General features: G+C 43.0%; 1 protein-coding gene across 1 annotated transcript in view; it reads left to right on the forward strand.

The window, feature by feature from the left end:
* NXF3 (nuclear RNA export factor 3) overlaps positions 1-17072 on the forward strand; it is a gene marked incomplete at its 5' end in the record, with an annotated part of 47519 nt that overhangs the window by 21639 nt on the left and 8808 nt on the right. The window contains 1 exon segment of the mRNA XM_008592319.1: positions 16020-16138. Within this exon segment, the coding sequence (XP_008590541.1) occupies positions 16020-16138 (119 nt within the window).

A 17072-nucleotide genomic window follows, 5' to 3' on the forward strand; every position in this document is an offset into this window, starting at 1 on the left:
GCTTAAATTAAAAGTTTGCCAATTTGATGGAAGAAAAATGGAATTTCATCTTGTCTAAATTTGCAACTCCATGATTACAAGTGAGGCGGTCACTTGTATTTTCTCTGCCCTTAATATTCATAACCTTTGCCCATTTTTATAATTGTATTATTTAATTTTTCTTATTGATATGTAGAAATCTTTGTATATATTCTGGAAAATAATTTATACTAAGCTTTTGTGCATCTTCCCCATTCTGTGAATTAAAATATGTATATTTTCTTCTATTCCATTAATATTTTAGTTTTACATCTAAATCTTTAATCCTTATTAAATTTACTTTATCAGAAAGTAAGGCTCATATCAATCTTCGCAAATTATTCCAACACTGTTTCTAAAGTACTGCATGCTTCTCTACTGATATAAAACTTTATATTTAATGAATACTACATACTTAAAAATATTTGCTTGTGTTGATTCGTATTGCTTTTTCTGTTATTTGTCACTCTTATTCTGGTATCTAAAACTTTATTATTGTAGAGATCCAATCAAGATGGCAGAATAGACGTTCCACAGCATCACTCTCTCCCACAAAATCAACCAAATTTACAACTATAAAAATGTAACATCAGCCAAGCCGGGGATGCTGGAGCTCAGGGGAAGAGGAGGAGAGACCTATGGAGTTCATGAAAGGGAGAAACTAGAATGAGAGAAAGAAAAAGCTGCTCTGAGTGTTTCGGGCCGTGGCTGCTTTAAGTCTCGAGCTGATGGGCACATGGAGCAGGAGCTGACAGAAGCTGCAGCTGTGCCCTTCAGATGGAGTTACTTGGAGGCAGCAGGGGAGAAGGGGGCATTGGCAGCCCCGAGGACAGCAAGACCACTAATAATTTTCCCGTGGACCCATGCAGGAGCGAGGAGCCAGAACAACTAAAAAAAGGGAGCCATTCAGAGACTGGTGAGTCATTGCAAGGGACTGGCACAGGGACCGTCCCAAAGGAAGTGTTTGGAGCATGGGCGGTAGGCGAGATGGAAACACCAGGAGAGCACTGGGACACAGCAAGGATAGACGACCTGCCCCCCAATCAGCACAGGTCCACTCAGAGGAGAATGGTCAGGAATGTAGAATTGCATGGGGTGCAGTTTGATGAAAAAACTCAGGCCCAGATCACAGATTCTACAGAACACAGACCCACCAGGTCTCTGGAGAGCTGGAAGTACCTATAAGGTAAACCATTAAACCCCGAGCTGCACAAAAAGCCTTCCCTGGGGAATCAGCAGCAAAGCGGCAATTTAGGTCAACCACACTGCTCAATTACTGGTCCCCACAAGAAGTTCCCCTGTGTTAGAAGCAAAGGACCAAAAATTAGTTCCGGCCCAGGCACACCACCAGCACCTTGGGGCCTGCCTGGGAACTGGAGGCTTGGATCTGGGAACTGGACCCCACTCCCACTTCCAGGCAAACTATGCCAGCACCTCAGGGACAGCCTGGGGACCCGAGGCATGGAGAAGGGGACCGGACCTCTCGCCCACAGCCAGGCACACCAGGCCAGTGCCTTGGGGCCCGCCCAGGGACCTGGGGCATGGAGAAGTGGACCAGACTGCCTTTCCACAACCAGGCACACTGAGCCAGTGACTTGGGTCCCATCCAGGGACCTGGGGTATGGATTCAGGGATGAGACCACCTCCCACAACCAGGCACAACATGCCAGCACCTCAGAGCCTACCCAGGGACCCGGGGCATGGAGAAGGGGACTGGACCTCCCTCCCACAACCAGGCACAGTGCACCAGTGCCTCAGGGCCTGCCAAGGGACCTAGGACCTTGAAACTAGGAAGAAAAATGTTCTAGAAACAATTCTACAGGTTATGTCCAGAAAAATTACCCACTAAAAGAACACGGTTTAGTAACTTTCACTTTATGTGTGTGCTGTATTTGAATCTGTTAAAATTTGAGGTTGTACTTTCTTACCCCCAGTACATTCACCTCCAAAAATTCCTAGGACCTTAGATGATGAGAGAGAGAGAGAGAGAAAGAGCAAGGATATATTTGGATATGTGTGTATTAGTTTGTATATTGCTGAAGCTCCCGGGAATGTATATTGTGAGGTGTCCTTGAGGTTAATTACTGTGGTCATCTCAGTCCTACTCAGCTTCTAACACATATTAGGGATAAGATCAGGAAAGCTGTTTTCCTTGGCCAGCATGGTTACCACAGTGATTCAGTAACTGCTGTGAGATTTGGTACAGAATGAGCATCCATTTAGGATTTTTGCCTGAATCGCTTATTACTATGATAGTTGTGAAGTACTGCTTTTCCAATTCTGATATTTCTTCTAAAATTATTAGTTGGCATTTGAGAACAAGGCAGAATTTTTTCTTCTCCCTTATTTATTTACTTATTCACTCACTCATTCATTCATATCAATGTGACTCAGAGATCCCCATTTTTCTCAAACGGTTACCCCCTGCTACTGTCATTTTATATATATATATATATATATATATACAATATTCATGCTCAAATTGTCCCAGAATTGGCCGGTAGAAGCCTCATTAAGTTGGCCTCAGTGTTCATTTCATACCGCCCTAGAATTCCTTGAGCATGTATTTTTATCTTTGAGCCTATTTCCCAATATATAGAAAGGGAGTAATGATGCCCACCTCAGAACATCACTTTGAGGACTTGAAGAGAAAAATTCTAAAAATAACAACCTACAGTGTGTGGCATCTAGCAGGCCCTCAAAAATATTAGTTTCCTATTCCGACTTTGCTTTCTTTATTCTCTCAGTATGAAGCCTTGCCATTAACGTAATAGCATGACTACAGAGAGAATACTTGGAAATGTAACAGCAAGCAGAGATAAGCCCACATTTCCATTATGTGTGAGCTTCAGTGTCACTGCTGTGTGTGGGAGGGTTGTGGTATGGAGCTGGGGAAGAGGAAAAGCATCATTGCACAGCCGCCAGTTACCTGAGTGGGGATAGGCAAGACACCCCTCCATCTCATGTGTTTCATGTGCTTTCTCATCCTCTTACTTTTCTCTCTATTTCATGTGCTTTCTTATCCCCTTGCTCTGTTTTGTAGTGTAACATCGTAGAAGGGTGTGGACTCTGCCCCCAAACCAGGAACTGATAGAGAAGAACCAAGTGTGATATTGACTCTGCTAGATGGGTTCCTGGAACAAGAGTGAAGAGATCAGGGTCCCATCATGAAGTCACTTTAGGTAAGTCACTACTCTTCCACCAACCTCTTCTGTTCAAGAGGATAACAATGCCCAAGGCTTCCAACCACCCATGAATACTATGGAGTTTAAGTATGTGGGAAACCAATCTGTGGTCTTAGGTGGGAGGAAAGGACCAGTGCCCTTTTGAACACTTACATCAACAGAGATATTCTAGATGTCCCACTTTCTTTTAACATTCTAGTTTTTAAAAATATACTCAAATACAATATGTATATTAGTTTTCACTCCCTTTAATAGGTAAAATGTGACATATTGTACACCAGGATTGTACAATAAAAATTTCTGCAGAAATAAAAATGTTCTGTAGCTGCACTGTCTAACACAATGCCATTAGCTACCTGTGACTGTTGAACATCTAACACATGGTAAGTGTGACTGAGATCTCAGTTTATCATTACGTTTTAATTTGATTTACTAAGTTTAAATTGCCACGTGTAGCTGGAAGCTAGTGTATTGGACAGGTGCAGCTGTAGTCATTTTTCTGCACCTTGCTTTTCACTTAACAATGTATCCAGAGATCACTTACAGCAGTACATAGAGGAAGTTCTCCTTGCTTTCTATACCTGCATGGTACTCTAGGGTGTAGATATACCTTAGATTACTCGACCAGCCTCCTATTGTTGGACATCTGTCATGATTCTAGTCTTCTGCTGTTACAAATTGTTCTGCCAGGAAGGACCTTGTGCTTATGTCTTTTTGTCTTTTTGCATTGTTTCTTTGGGATACATCCTTAGAAGACAGATTACTGGTTACAAGAGAAAACACATATGTAATTTTGCTAGATAGCATCAGATCCCCTCAACAGGGGTTGTACCATTTGACATTACCTGCAGCAGTGCATGAGAATGCCTTTTCGTCACAGACTATCTAAGAGAGATAAGAGGAATGCTAAGGGGAGGGGAACATCATGTGAGAAATATGTGAAAATTGTTTCACTCAATCAGGAGTGAAACAATTAGATGTTTGGAGTGTAGTCCTAGTCCTGTGCTTGTCTTTGAGAATTTTATTTCTATTCTTTTTTGTCTCTATGGATCTGGGTCCCAGTGACTCCAACTGGGAGAGGAGGTCTTACATGAAGCAGAAGAAGAATAAACCTCAGAAGAATAAATGGGATGGACCTCCCTCCCAGGGAAAAAAAACACAAAACCAATTTGGAAATTCACTACTCTGACCTAGCAAAAAGCTAAAGGAAAAAGTAAACTTGAATTTTCTCACCCATGATAAGAATCAAGACTGAAACCACACAAGGGTGACCTCATCCTTCACTCTCTATCTGTGAGTGACGTCCTTGCTGTAAATTGGATTACCCCCCAAAACTCATTGAAGCTTAAATCCCTACTGTGACTGTTGGGAGGGTGAGAAATCCTATTATGGTAATTGAAAGGTGGGGCCTTGAAGAGGTGGTTAGATTGTAGGACTGTGCAGTAGCAAGTGGATTAATAGTGGTCGTCAGGGACATGGCTCTGAGGGCTTTAAAAGGAGAGCAAATGAGGAGGTTGGTCTCTCTCTCTCTCTCTGCTCCACCATTTTGCAGTATGATACTCTGCCATTACTAAAGTCACCACCAAATAAAGCCTTCACCAGATGTGTTCCCTGGACTTTGGACTTACAGCCTCTGAAACTGTAAGCAATAAATTTGATATTCTTATAAATCACCCAGTTCCAAGCATTTTGTTATAAGTAACAGAAATGGACATACAGTCCTATAAGAAGAAGGTAGCCTATAAGTGCTAGATGCCTCAGTTTCCCAAGGTTCAACCTCTTCCCACTCAGCCATATCATTTCCTGTGTAGATGATGAATCAGGACTCAGAGTGAAAGTTGAACTAAACTTGCATGGAATGGAGTTTGTTTAGGTCGTGCACCATGGGGTGGGCTCTAACATTCATGTTGCTCCCTGTGGACATTTCCAGTTTTGCAGGTCTAGAGAGGGAAAGGGAAGATGTGGAATGCACATGTAGAACTGCACTGACAGTGCCTGGCACACAGTAGACACCCAATGCATATTTAATAAATTAATTACCTGCAGATGTAGGAGTGAGCAGGAAACAAAGCTAGGTATATGTCCTTCCAGTATTTTTATACACATGTGAATTTTTCAAAGAGAATTGGGGTCATGCTGTACCTATTTTTTCCTTATCTGCTTTGAGGAAGCTTTCTTTCTGTTTATAAAAATTACACTTTTGGAGGAGAGAAAAAATAACCTGTAGAAAATGAAGAACAATATCATCTGGTGATCAGAGTCTGAATTGTAAGAGTGAAAGTCTCAAGGGTCTTGGCAAGGTCTAAGGGATTTGGGGGGAGTGAGGCAGTTGCATGAATTCCATTCTATAGGCCAAAACTTTCTGGAATTTTCTACACATTGTTGGTGATCCTGCTATATTTATGCCCACCCTGGGATCTTTAAGCCATAGGACAAAAGTTCAGCACCTATGTGAATCAAATAGAAAGCTGCATGAGCTGGTGTGGGAATAATTGCTGCAAAGAAGGTTGTATTAGTCCGTTTTCTGTTGCTTATAACAGTATACCTGAAACTGGGTAATTTATAAAGAAACCATTTATATTTTACAGTTTTGGAGGCTGGGAAGTCCAAGGTCCAGGAGGCACATCTGATGCAGACCTTCTTCTTGGAGGGAGCTCTCTGCAATGTCCCAAGGTGGTGCACAGTATCACATGGCAAGAGGAGCTGAGCAGGAGTGTTCTAACATGCTCATCTGCTCTCCTTATAAAGCCCCTACTCTACTCTCTGATAACCCATTAAACCATTAATTGATGAGTGGATTAATCCATTCATGAGGGCCTAGTCCTCACAATCTGATATAGTTTGTATAAGTTTGTCCCCCCACAGCTTATGTTGAAACATGATCCCCAGTGTGGCAGTGTTGGGAGGTTTGGGTCATAAGTGTAGATACCCCATGAGTAGCTTGATGCCCTCCCTCAGGTGGGATGGGGACGAGTAGTGAGTGAGTTTTCCCTCTATTAGTTCTCACAAGAGCTGGTTGTTAAATGGATCCTGGCACCTCTCCCCTACCTCTTGCTTCTCCTCATACCTTGTGATCTTGCACCCACTCGCTGCCTGCCACTTTCCACCATGAGTAGAAGCAGCTTGAGGTGTACGCCACATGCAGCTGTCCCAGAATAATGAGACAAATAAACCTCTTTTCTTTTTAAGTTACCCAGTTCAAGTATTCTGTTATAAGAATGAAAAACTGAACTAATATACTATCCAATAACCCATTAAAGGACCCACCTTTCAAATACCATATTAAGTTCCAACATGAGTTTGAGGGCACATTCAAACCACAGCATTCTGCCCCTGGCCCCTCAAAGCTCATGTCATTCTTACAAACAAATATATTCATTCCACCCCTATAGCCTCAAAGTCTGAACTCATTCCAGCACCCCCTCAAAAGTCCAAAATCCAAAATTCCGTCTATAAAATCAAAGTAAGTTACCTACTTGCAAGCTACAATGATGGGACAGGCATAAGACAGAAATTCTCATTCCAGAAAGGAGCAACAGAAGAGAAGACAGTAATTGGCCCATGCAAGTTTGAAACCCAGCAGGGCAGTCATTAAATCTTAAAGCTAAAGAATAAACTCCCCTGACTCCATGAACAGCATCCTCTGCAGAGGATGGGCAGCTGAGGAACTCTGCGCTAGAATTTGGGAAGCAGTGTCCTGTTGTGGCTCTAGGAAGCAAGCCTGTGGAAGGTGGTCTGGGCTTGTTCCCCAAAACTATCCTGTCTTCCTACACCCTAGGCCTGTGATGGAAAGAGCAGTTTGGAAGATCTCTAACATGCCTTCAGGGTCTTTCTTCCATTTTTGTGATGATCCCTTTTCTGTGTACTAGTCTTAGCAGATGGTTGCTGCGCTACACCCTTGCTTTCCTCTCCCAAACACACTTTTTCACTCTTTATCTGGCCAGGCAGACAGTTTTCCATTTTTTTATGTTTTGCTTCTCTTTTAATTGTAAATTCTATCTTTAAGTCATCTCTTTGTTCTCTCATTTTACTGTATGCAGTTAAAAGTAGCCATGCCTCCCAATCAAGATGATGGAATAGACAGTCCCCAGTGTCACTCTCTCCCACAAATTGACCAATTTATAACTATTGAAAAGCAATGACAGCCAAGCTGTGGCCACTAGAGCTCAGGAAAAGAGGAGGAGAGACCTAGGGAGTTCATGAAGACAGGAGAAGCCATGATGAGAGAAAGAAAGGATCACTCCCACCATTTCAAATCCTGGCCACTTCAAGTCTGGAGCTGGTTAGCACAGGGAGTAATAGTGGGCAAAACTGCAGCTGTGCCCTTTGTATGAAGTTGCGTGGAGGTGACAGGGGAAAAGAGGGCCTTAGTGGCCCCCAGTCCAGCAAGACCACTAACAGCATTCCTATGGACCCACATAGGAGTGAGGGGCCACAGACAACAGAAAAAAGGAGCCACTTAGAGTCTGGTAAGGCATCACAAGGGACTGGCACATGGTCTGTCCCATGGGAAGTATTTGGAGTGAGGGCAGTGAGGGAGACAGGCCCACCAGGGGAATGTTAGGGTACAGCATAGACAGCTGATCTGCCTCCCAATCAGCATAGGGCTACTCAGTCGAGACTGTCAGGAATATAGAACTGCAATGGGTGCAGTTTGCTGAAAAGACTCAGACCCAGACCAGACCTTTCCACAATCCAGGTTGACGAGACCTTCCAAGACCCAGAAGTACATACAAGGTCAACAACTGAAACCTGAGCTGCACAAAAAGCCTTTCCCAGTGAATCAGCAATGATGAAGCAATTTAGCTTAGCTCAACTACAGGGCTCAAGTGCTGGTCCCCACAGGAAGTTCCTCCATTTTAGAAGTAAGCAAAGGACAACAAATTAGTTCCAGTGCAGAGTTTAAGTTGTGGGAATAGTGAATAATCCAACACAGAGCTGGAAAAAAAAACCCAAAATACCCATAGATCAGAAACAAAGTTTGATATTAACTAGTAAAAGTCTAAAACTGCCAAAGAACACCTATAAAACCTATAAGGACTGGAAGCCCCCAGGTATCTCAAGTGAGGGATGTTGAGGGCCTAGGGCCTCAGTCACTACCCCTTAACATCCACAACCAGCCCAGTGGTGACCACCAAAGCACCATGGGAAGTACCCAAGGCTCCCAAGTCAGGGCAGTGGGGGGCCAAGGGCTTCAGCCACACCTCCCTGGCATCTTCATCTAGCCCAGCAATGAACTAGTCACTGCTGGAGGCTCCCAGTCTCCCCTGCCAAAATGGGGGGTGTGCCACAGGCCTCAATTCCATGCCCTTCCTTCCTTGTCTTCCTACCCTATTTCTTTCCCCCTTCTGCTCTCCTCCCTCCCCACCCCAAACTGCTCTGCAACATCTTAGAATGAAGCATGGAGTAGAGGGAAGCAAACCCAGCTGCAACTAGGTAGGCTGCCACCACCACCCCAGGACCCTGCCAGGGTCCTGAAGCATGGAGCCTGGGGAAGCCAAACCCAGCCACAACAAAGCAGGATGCCACCACTGATCTGGGGCCCTGCTGGGCTCCTGAAGCATGGAGCAGGGGGAAGCCGAACTCAGCCACAATTAGGCTGACACCACTGCCCTGGGCCCCAGCTGGGAGCCTAAGGCATAGAGCCGGGGAAAGCTGAACCCAGCTGCAACCAGGTAAAGAGCACACCAAAAACACCATTTCCATGCAGGTAGCCCACCATAGCCACCACAATTGCCATGGCTGCTGCAAAAATGGCTAGTCTCTACAGCAGCAGTCACAGCCAGCATGCAGATGGCACACCAGACTCTCAACTGCATTGCCAGGAGAGGCACCAGCAGAGAAAAAAAAAATAAAGAAGTCCACTCTCCAAAAGCAAACAAAGCACACTCCAGGGTAATAGAAGAAGCATCTGATTTACAATAATAGGGGAGGACTTAATCACACCTGTCTCAGTGCTGGACAGATCATCTAGGCAACAAACCAAAAGAGAAACAGTCTATCAGAGGGAGAGAACAAATCTATGGCTATTAGAAGGAGGAGGGGGGGGAGGGAATATAAGGGGGAGAGGGGATTGGATAAGGGGGGTAAAAAGTAAGTATGATTTGTAACAATGAATATGCTAATAAAAATAATTTTTTTAAAAAAGTAGCCATGCAATAGCCTGAATGCATTGCTGCTTACATTTTTTCTTCCACCAAATACCCTCATTCATCACTCTTAAGTTCCATATTCCATAAACCCTTGGGCATGGACACAATCCACCCAAGTTCTTTGCCAGTTCATTACAAGGGTGACCTTTCTCCAATTTCCAATAAGCTATTCCTCATTTTCATCTGAGACCTCCTCAGAATGGCCTTTACTGTGCATGTTTCTGTCAGCATTCTGGTTACCACCATTTAACCAATCTCTAAGAAGTTTCAAATTTACCCTAGTTTCTTGTCTTTTAAGCCTTCATTAGAATCTAGGCTTTTCCTAGCCTGCTCCTCCAATTCGAGCAGCTTCTTCCCATGACCCGGTGCCAAACTGCTTCCACATTTTTAAGTACTTGTTATAAGTAGTGCTCCTGTTGCTTATAATAGAATACCTGAAATTGTGCAATTTATAAAGAAAATAAATGTATTTCTTACCCTTTTGGAGGCTGGGAATTTCCAGCAGGCACATCTGGCAAAGGCCTTTTTGGAGAGAGTCTCTGCAGAGTTCCAAGGTGGTGCACAGCATCACATGACAAGAGAGGCTGAGCAAGAGTGTTCTAACACATTCACTTGCTCTCTGTATAGAGCCCCCAGTCTAGTCCGTGATAATTCATTAACCCATTAATCCATGAATGGATTAATCCATTCATGAAGTCCTAGTCCTCATTATCCAATCACCTCTTAAAAGCCCTATCTCTCAAATACCATATCAGAGATTAAGTTCCAGCATGAGCTTGAGGGGACATTCAAACCACAGCATAGATTGAGACAGAAACCCACAGATCCCATATGTACACATGTAGACATAGTGTCAAATTGTTTTGATCTACTTCTTTTATGCTTAATACAATGTACTGTGAGTATGTTTACATAAATATATGAGTATCATATTTTTAATCAGTTCATAAGTATTTTGTTGTCAATATTTTATACAATAAAATTTCTATATTTAAAATACTATAGAAATGTAAATTTATAAGATAATTTTTGTTCTCCACCCAATGTGCACATGCTGAATTACTAAATAAATATTTTTAATGTGCTATTTTCAAACAACAGCATATGACCATGATTCTAAGTGAATAAATATATTTCTGCATTATCATTTACAGATTCACAGACTCAATTCACAGGTTTTTCTGATTTACAAAACATTATTTCAAAAATTTTGTAATATTTCTGATTAATTCTTTTTGTTGTTTGAGGCATATTTTACATATGTTTACATAATTGAAATGTATATTACACATGAGAATTATTTTGTCTATGCTTTGTGTTCCCAAAATCTCCTCCTCCATAATACAGTCTGTTAATTTATTGCTATCTATTCTTCAGGCTTTTTTTATGTAGTATTCTTTGTGTTTTATCACATACACATACCTATAAACCTGTGTTTGTATATATATATATATACATAGTTTTAATAGTGAAACCTGTAGTGGATTGAATTATGTCCCCTCAAAACTCCCTGGAGCTTGAGTTATGTCCCCCAAGTTTCATGTAATAGGAACTTAGCCCTCACTGTGACTGTTAAGAGTGTGGGAAATCCTATTATGGTAATTGTAAGGTGGGGCCTTGAATAAGTGAATGGGTTGTTGGACCATGTAGTAGTGAATGAATTAAAAATGGTGGTCAGGGCATGGTTCTGAGAGCTTTAAAAGAAGAGGAGAGTCTCTCTCTCTCTCTCTGCTTCCACCATCTTGCAATGTGAGACCCCTGGGACACTGCCACCACCACCAGATGGACTTTGGACTTCCCAGCCTCAGAAACCGTAAGCAATAAATGTCATTTTTCTTTATAATTACCCAGTTCTGTGTATTTTTGTTATAAGCAACACAAAATGGACTAATATAGAAAATTGGTGCTGAAGAGTGGGGTGTTGCTATACAAATACCTGAAAGTGTGGATGCAGCTTTGGAACTGGGTAATGGACAAAGGTTAGAGGAGTTTGGAGGACTTAGAAGACAAAAAGATGAGGGAAACTTTGGAAGATTTTGGAGACTGGTTAAATGGTTGTGATGAGAGTGCTGATTGAAATGTGGACAGTAAAGACCATGTGGATGATGAGGTCTCAGATAGAAATGAGGAACTTATTGGGAATTGGACAAAAGATAACCCTTGCTGCACCATAGCAAGGAACTTGGCTGCATTGTATGCATGTCCTTGGACTTTGTGGAAGGTGGGACTTAAGAGTTGTGAACCAGAGCATTTGGCCAAAGAAATTTCCAAGCAGCAAAGCACTAAGGAAGCTGCATGGTTACTTCCAACACCCTACACTGAGTTATGGCAGCAAAGGCATGATGTAAAGCCAGAATTTAAAAGGGAAACAGAGCATAAAGTTTTGGAAAATTTGCAGCCTGGCCATGTGGTAGAGAAGGTGAGAGCTGGAGAAAAATGCAAGGGTGAAGCAAATAAACTGGTTGCTAAGGACATTACCTTGGTGGTGAGTCAGCCAGATGCTAATAACCAGGAAAATGGGGAAAATGTCCTAAAGGCATTTGAGAAGTCTGGAAGGGTGCCCCACCCATCACAGGCCCTCAGGCCTAGAAAGACCGAGTTGTTCCAGAGGACAGACCTGGGACACAGCTGCCCTTGGGAACCTGCTCCCTGAATCCCAGCTGCTCTGGCTGGAACAGCCTTGCCTAAAATGGTCCACCCAAGTGTGGTTCATGCAGCAGCTCTGGAGAGTAGAAGCCTGAAGCCCCACTCGTGTCCATGTTATGTTAAGTCTGCAGGCCGGCAGGACATGAAAGCAGTGGAGGCATGGCAGCCTCCACCCAGATTCCAGAGGATATATGGAAAAGTCTAGGAGCCCAGGCAGAGACCTGCCGCAGGGGCAGAGCCAGCACAGAGGCCATCTACTAGAGCAATGCTGAGCAGGAAAGTGGGGTCAGAGCCCCCACAGAGAGTCCCCACTAGGGAAAAGTCGAGTAGAGCCAAGGCAGCAGGGCTGCCACTAGGACCCCAGAACTTCAGGGCCACTGGTAATGTGCAATGCAGGCCTGGAAAAGCCACAGGCACCAGCACAGCCCAGTGGACTGTGCCTGGCAAAGCTGCAGGAGTGAGGCTGTCTGATGCCTTGGGGGCCCAGATGCCCCATTGTGTCCAGGATTCAGGACTTGGAGTCAAAGAAGATTATTTTGGAGCTTTAAGACATAATGTGTGCCTTGCTGGGTTTCAGACTTGTTTGGGGCCTGTTTCTCCTTTCTTCTGGTCTATTCCTCCCTTTTGGAATGGGAACGTGTACCCAATGTCTGTTCCACCATTGTATCTTGAAAGTAGATAAATTTGGTTTTGTTTTTACAGGTTCACAGCTGGAAAGACTTTTGCTTTGGGTCTAAGAAGAGACTTTGGACTTTGGACTTTTAAGTTGGTGCTGGAGCAAGCTAAGACTTTTGGGACTTTGGGGATGGAATGATTGTATTTTGTATGTGAGAGTGACATGAGTTTTGGGGGGCCAGGGGCGGAATGATGGAGTTTGGATGTATAGTTCTCTCCAAAACTCATGTGGAAATTTGATCCCCAATGTGGCAGTGTTGGGAACTGATTGAGTCATGGGGGTAGATCCCTCATGAATGGATTAATGTTCTCCCTGGAGAAGGGGGAATTGATGAGTGAGTTCTCACTCTATTAGCTCCCTCGAGAGCTTGTTGTTTAGAAGACCCTAGAACCTCCTCTCTCTCTCTTGCTTCCTCTCTTTCTTACGTCCTCTCACCATGTGATCTGCTTGTACCCGCCAGCTGCCTGCCACTTTCCATGAGTAGAAACAGCCCGAGGCCCATGCCAGATGCAGCTGTCCCAGAATCGTAAGCCAAATCAACCTCTCTTCTTTATAAATCACCCAGTCTCGGGTAGTTCTGTTATAGCAACACAAAAAGGACTAAAACAAAACTGTATTTTACATTTAATTTTATGACTTACCTGATTGACTAAATGTAGTTACTTTTAATTTTGTTTACTTGTTTTATTGTGTTTCCAAGTGTTTTGGAGGATTTATATTGCTTTTCATGTGCATTGTCACTTGATATCATTGACCTATCTCTATTGTTTAACAGTACTGCATACATCAAGAATATAAAATCCATGATTGAATATAAATTGAAAATAATTTCTCCCAAGCTTTCACACTCTTTTTTTTTTTTTTTTCTATTTTAGCTATGGATGGAATTTATAATGGTTTTTTGTATTTAAAAAGTACTTCAGCACATTGTTTTCAAGAGTTCAATGGAATAATAATGGCTTAATGTATATCCAATATCAGCTCACAAAACAGAAAGGAAAAGCTTAATCTTTTCAATAATTCCAGGTTTTGAGTAATAGGGCAATAATTTATAAGGTTGTTTCCCTAAGCCGAGTTATTTAACTTTTAATTTCTGTTCCCTGATCCAACTAATGGAGATAATTTTTGGTCCTGGGTAAAACTGCTAGGATTAAAGTGAAACGAAATGTTAAATACCACACACAGAGTAGTTGTGTTCATGTTAATAGCCTATCATTCAGCTTCCCTTTCCAAAGGGCAACAGCTTGTGCTGCTTCCTGGGTCCAGTTCAACATATCAGTAATTGGCCAATCCATGTGGTGCCCACACCCAGGCCTCTTGGCTCACAGGACAGGATTCCATCCCCACCATCGTCTTTATCAACAGAAGGGGTGGTGATTACCAATGGAGGCATGACCCAGCCCAGATTCCAAAGTGGGGAAGTTTTCCACTATCAGTCCTTAAGCTCTGAAGTACCGTTGTCTAAATGAAAGGCTGCTACTTGGCCACTGAAGAAGGCAGGGTGTAGATATTTGCTCCTGAAAAATTTAGTTATCTTCTGTGTCTGAGCTTGGTCATCTGTAAGTTGGGACTAAGGGTGGCTTCTTCACAAACTAGTAAGAAGAAAAAGAGACCAAAAAGTATATCTGGCACATAGCAGGATTTAGAATGTGTTACTAGCATCCCACCCTGCCTGCTCTATCCCATTAAATAGAAGATTTGAAACAGCATTTGGATATTTAGCAGCAAGAAGTGAATTTTGGTTCCGTCTCATTATTTCCTTTTTTCTACATGATTTCCTCTCTTTATTTTCATACTAGTTTGATATGGGTAAAGCAATTTCTTATTGATCTTACGAAGGAAATATTTCAGAAGAGCAAAACATAGTAACGGCTTGGTTAGATGAAAACTGGAGTCATCAGACCTGCATCACATGTGTTAGACCCATCAACTGACCACAATAACTTAGTTGTTCTTTCCCTTCGTTGGTGTGTGGTCTAACAGAAATACAGAAACTCAATACAGAAACAGTGGTTAAGGGCATGGGCTTTGGGCTGAGAAGGACCAGGATTTAACCTTGGGAAACTTTATTTTCTGGTAGCATGATCATGTTGATGTCTTTTATTATTGACTATATTATTGTTGTTGTTGTTATTTCTATGACCCATCCAAAAGGGAAATAATAGGAATAAGGATTACACTGCCAGATATTACAGTGTTCCATGAACCTATGGTTTTATAAACATTGGGTAGAGTGGTTGACATGCAGATTAAAAGATTTCTGTAGAAAGCTCATGAGCAGACCCAGACATTAACATAATTTAATATGCTACAGGTATGGTATTTCCAATCAGATGCATTGATCAAGAAATGGGGCTTGGTTGGCCAGCTGGTAAAGGGTTCATTAAAAAGCAGTTAGAGGGGGCCGACCCCGTGGCGCACTCGGGAGAGTGCGATGCTGGAAGCGCAGCAGTGCTCCCGCTGCGGGTTCAGATCCTATATAGGGATGGCCCCAGTGCGCTCACTGGCTGAGCGTGGTGTGGCCATTCACAAAAAAGGACAAAAAAAATTTAAAAATAAATAAATAAAAAGCAGTTAGGGGGCCAGCCCATGGCTCACTTGGGTGAGTGTGATGCTGATAACACCAAGGCCATGGGTTCAGATCCCTATACAGGGATGGCTGGTTCATTGCAGCATTATTCACAATTGCCAAGATATGGAATCAACCTGTGTCCATCAATCCATAAATGGATAAAGAAAATGTGGTATATAAATGCAATAGAATACTATTTAGCCTTTAAAAAGAGGGAATTCTGTCATTTACAACAATATAGATGAACCTAGAGGACATTATGCTAAGTGAAATAAACCAGGCACAGAAGACAAATACTACATTGTCTCACTTCTACGTGGAATCTAAAAAAGTTGAACTCATAGAGGCAGAGTATAGGCTCGCAGGTGGGGAGGTGGGGGCGGATTGGGGAGATGTTGGTCAAAGGATATAAAATTTTAGTTAGGAGGAATAAGTTCAAGAGATCTATTGTACAGCATGGTGACTATAGTTAATAATAATGTATTGTTATCTTAAAAACTGCTAAGAGAATAAATTTTAAATGTTCTCATGACAAATAAATAATAAATATGTGAGGTAATGCATATGATAATTAGTTTGATTTAACCATTCCAGAGTGTATACATATTTCAAAACATCATGTTGTATGCCATAAATGTATATAATTTTTATTTGTCAATTTTGAAAAATAAATAATAACAACAAAAGCAAAGTTAGTACCTGCTACATACACCTTCTAGGTGTTCCTGGATTCCTTATCAATTCTTTTCTGTTTTAAGAATCTCCTTTAGACCCACACCCTCCCCTACCTGATATGGCGGCAGCTACTCCTGATCCGGCTCTGTCCCCTCGCCAAAGCTAGCCCAGTTGGACTGAGACTTGTGAAAAAGGGAGATGTCATCCGAGGCTGGTCAGTTTCTCCAGTGTCTTCCCTTGGGTAGCAGAGATGCAGATAGCTGCCTAGCTGTTCAAGTACTCTAAGTTGAATAGGACAAGAGAGCCAGACGCCTTACCATTCAGCTCTCTGGGACCCGAGAGTTTTTTGGAAGCAGAGCACGAGCGAGGAAGCGGGCTGTGGGTGTAGGGAGAGACAGAGGAGGCAGCGGCAGTGGTGGCAGCAGTGGGCAAAAGTGGATTCTTCCCCGAGCCACACTAAGGGGAGCTGGCGGTCGCGACTTGCCACCCTAAGCACTCTCCCAAGTCCGGCCCACTCGGCGAGGACTTCCGTCTCCTGGGCGAACCTTGTCAAGCAAGCTGGGATCTATGAGTGGAAAGGTGACCAAGCCCAAAGAGGAGAAAGATGCTTCTAAGGATCTATTAGAGAGAGTAGGAACTTCTCAGACGGACTAGGAATCAGACTCATGAGCGGCGGCAGCGGCAGCAGCAGGGAACTGGCAGTGGCAGGAGCGACACCCTGCAGTACCGCCCCGTCACCCAGCAGCCCGGCAGAGTCCAAGCTAACCAGAGAGGTGGCTCCTCGGAGAGGCCCAAGACCCAAGGTAACCACACACGTGCGGCACTAGTGGCCAACTGAGTAGTCACTTAGGTAGCCATACCAAATTGGCAACCCCAGCAACATCTCAGTCAGGCAATAGTGTCAAACCTGTGGACTGTGAAACCTCCCACCACAATGAATAAACATAAAAGAAAAGACACCACAAATACGAAAAATCAAGAAAGTACACCACTCAAAGGTAATAAATCTCAAGCTCTAGATCCTATAGAACAAGAAGCCCTTGAAATGACTGACAAGGAATTTTGAGTGATAATTCTAAGGAAACTGAATGAGATACAAGAAAACTCAGCTAGACATCATGATGAAATGAGGAAAAGTATACAGGACC

Source organism: Galeopterus variegatus, unplaced genomic scaffold (assembly GCF_000696425.1).
Source record: "Galeopterus variegatus unplaced genomic scaffold, G_variegatus-3.0.2 Scaffold7775, whole genome shotgun sequence".
In the NCBI taxonomy this organism is placed as follows: Eukaryota; Metazoa; Chordata; class Mammalia; order Dermoptera; family Cynocephalidae; genus Galeopterus; species Galeopterus variegatus.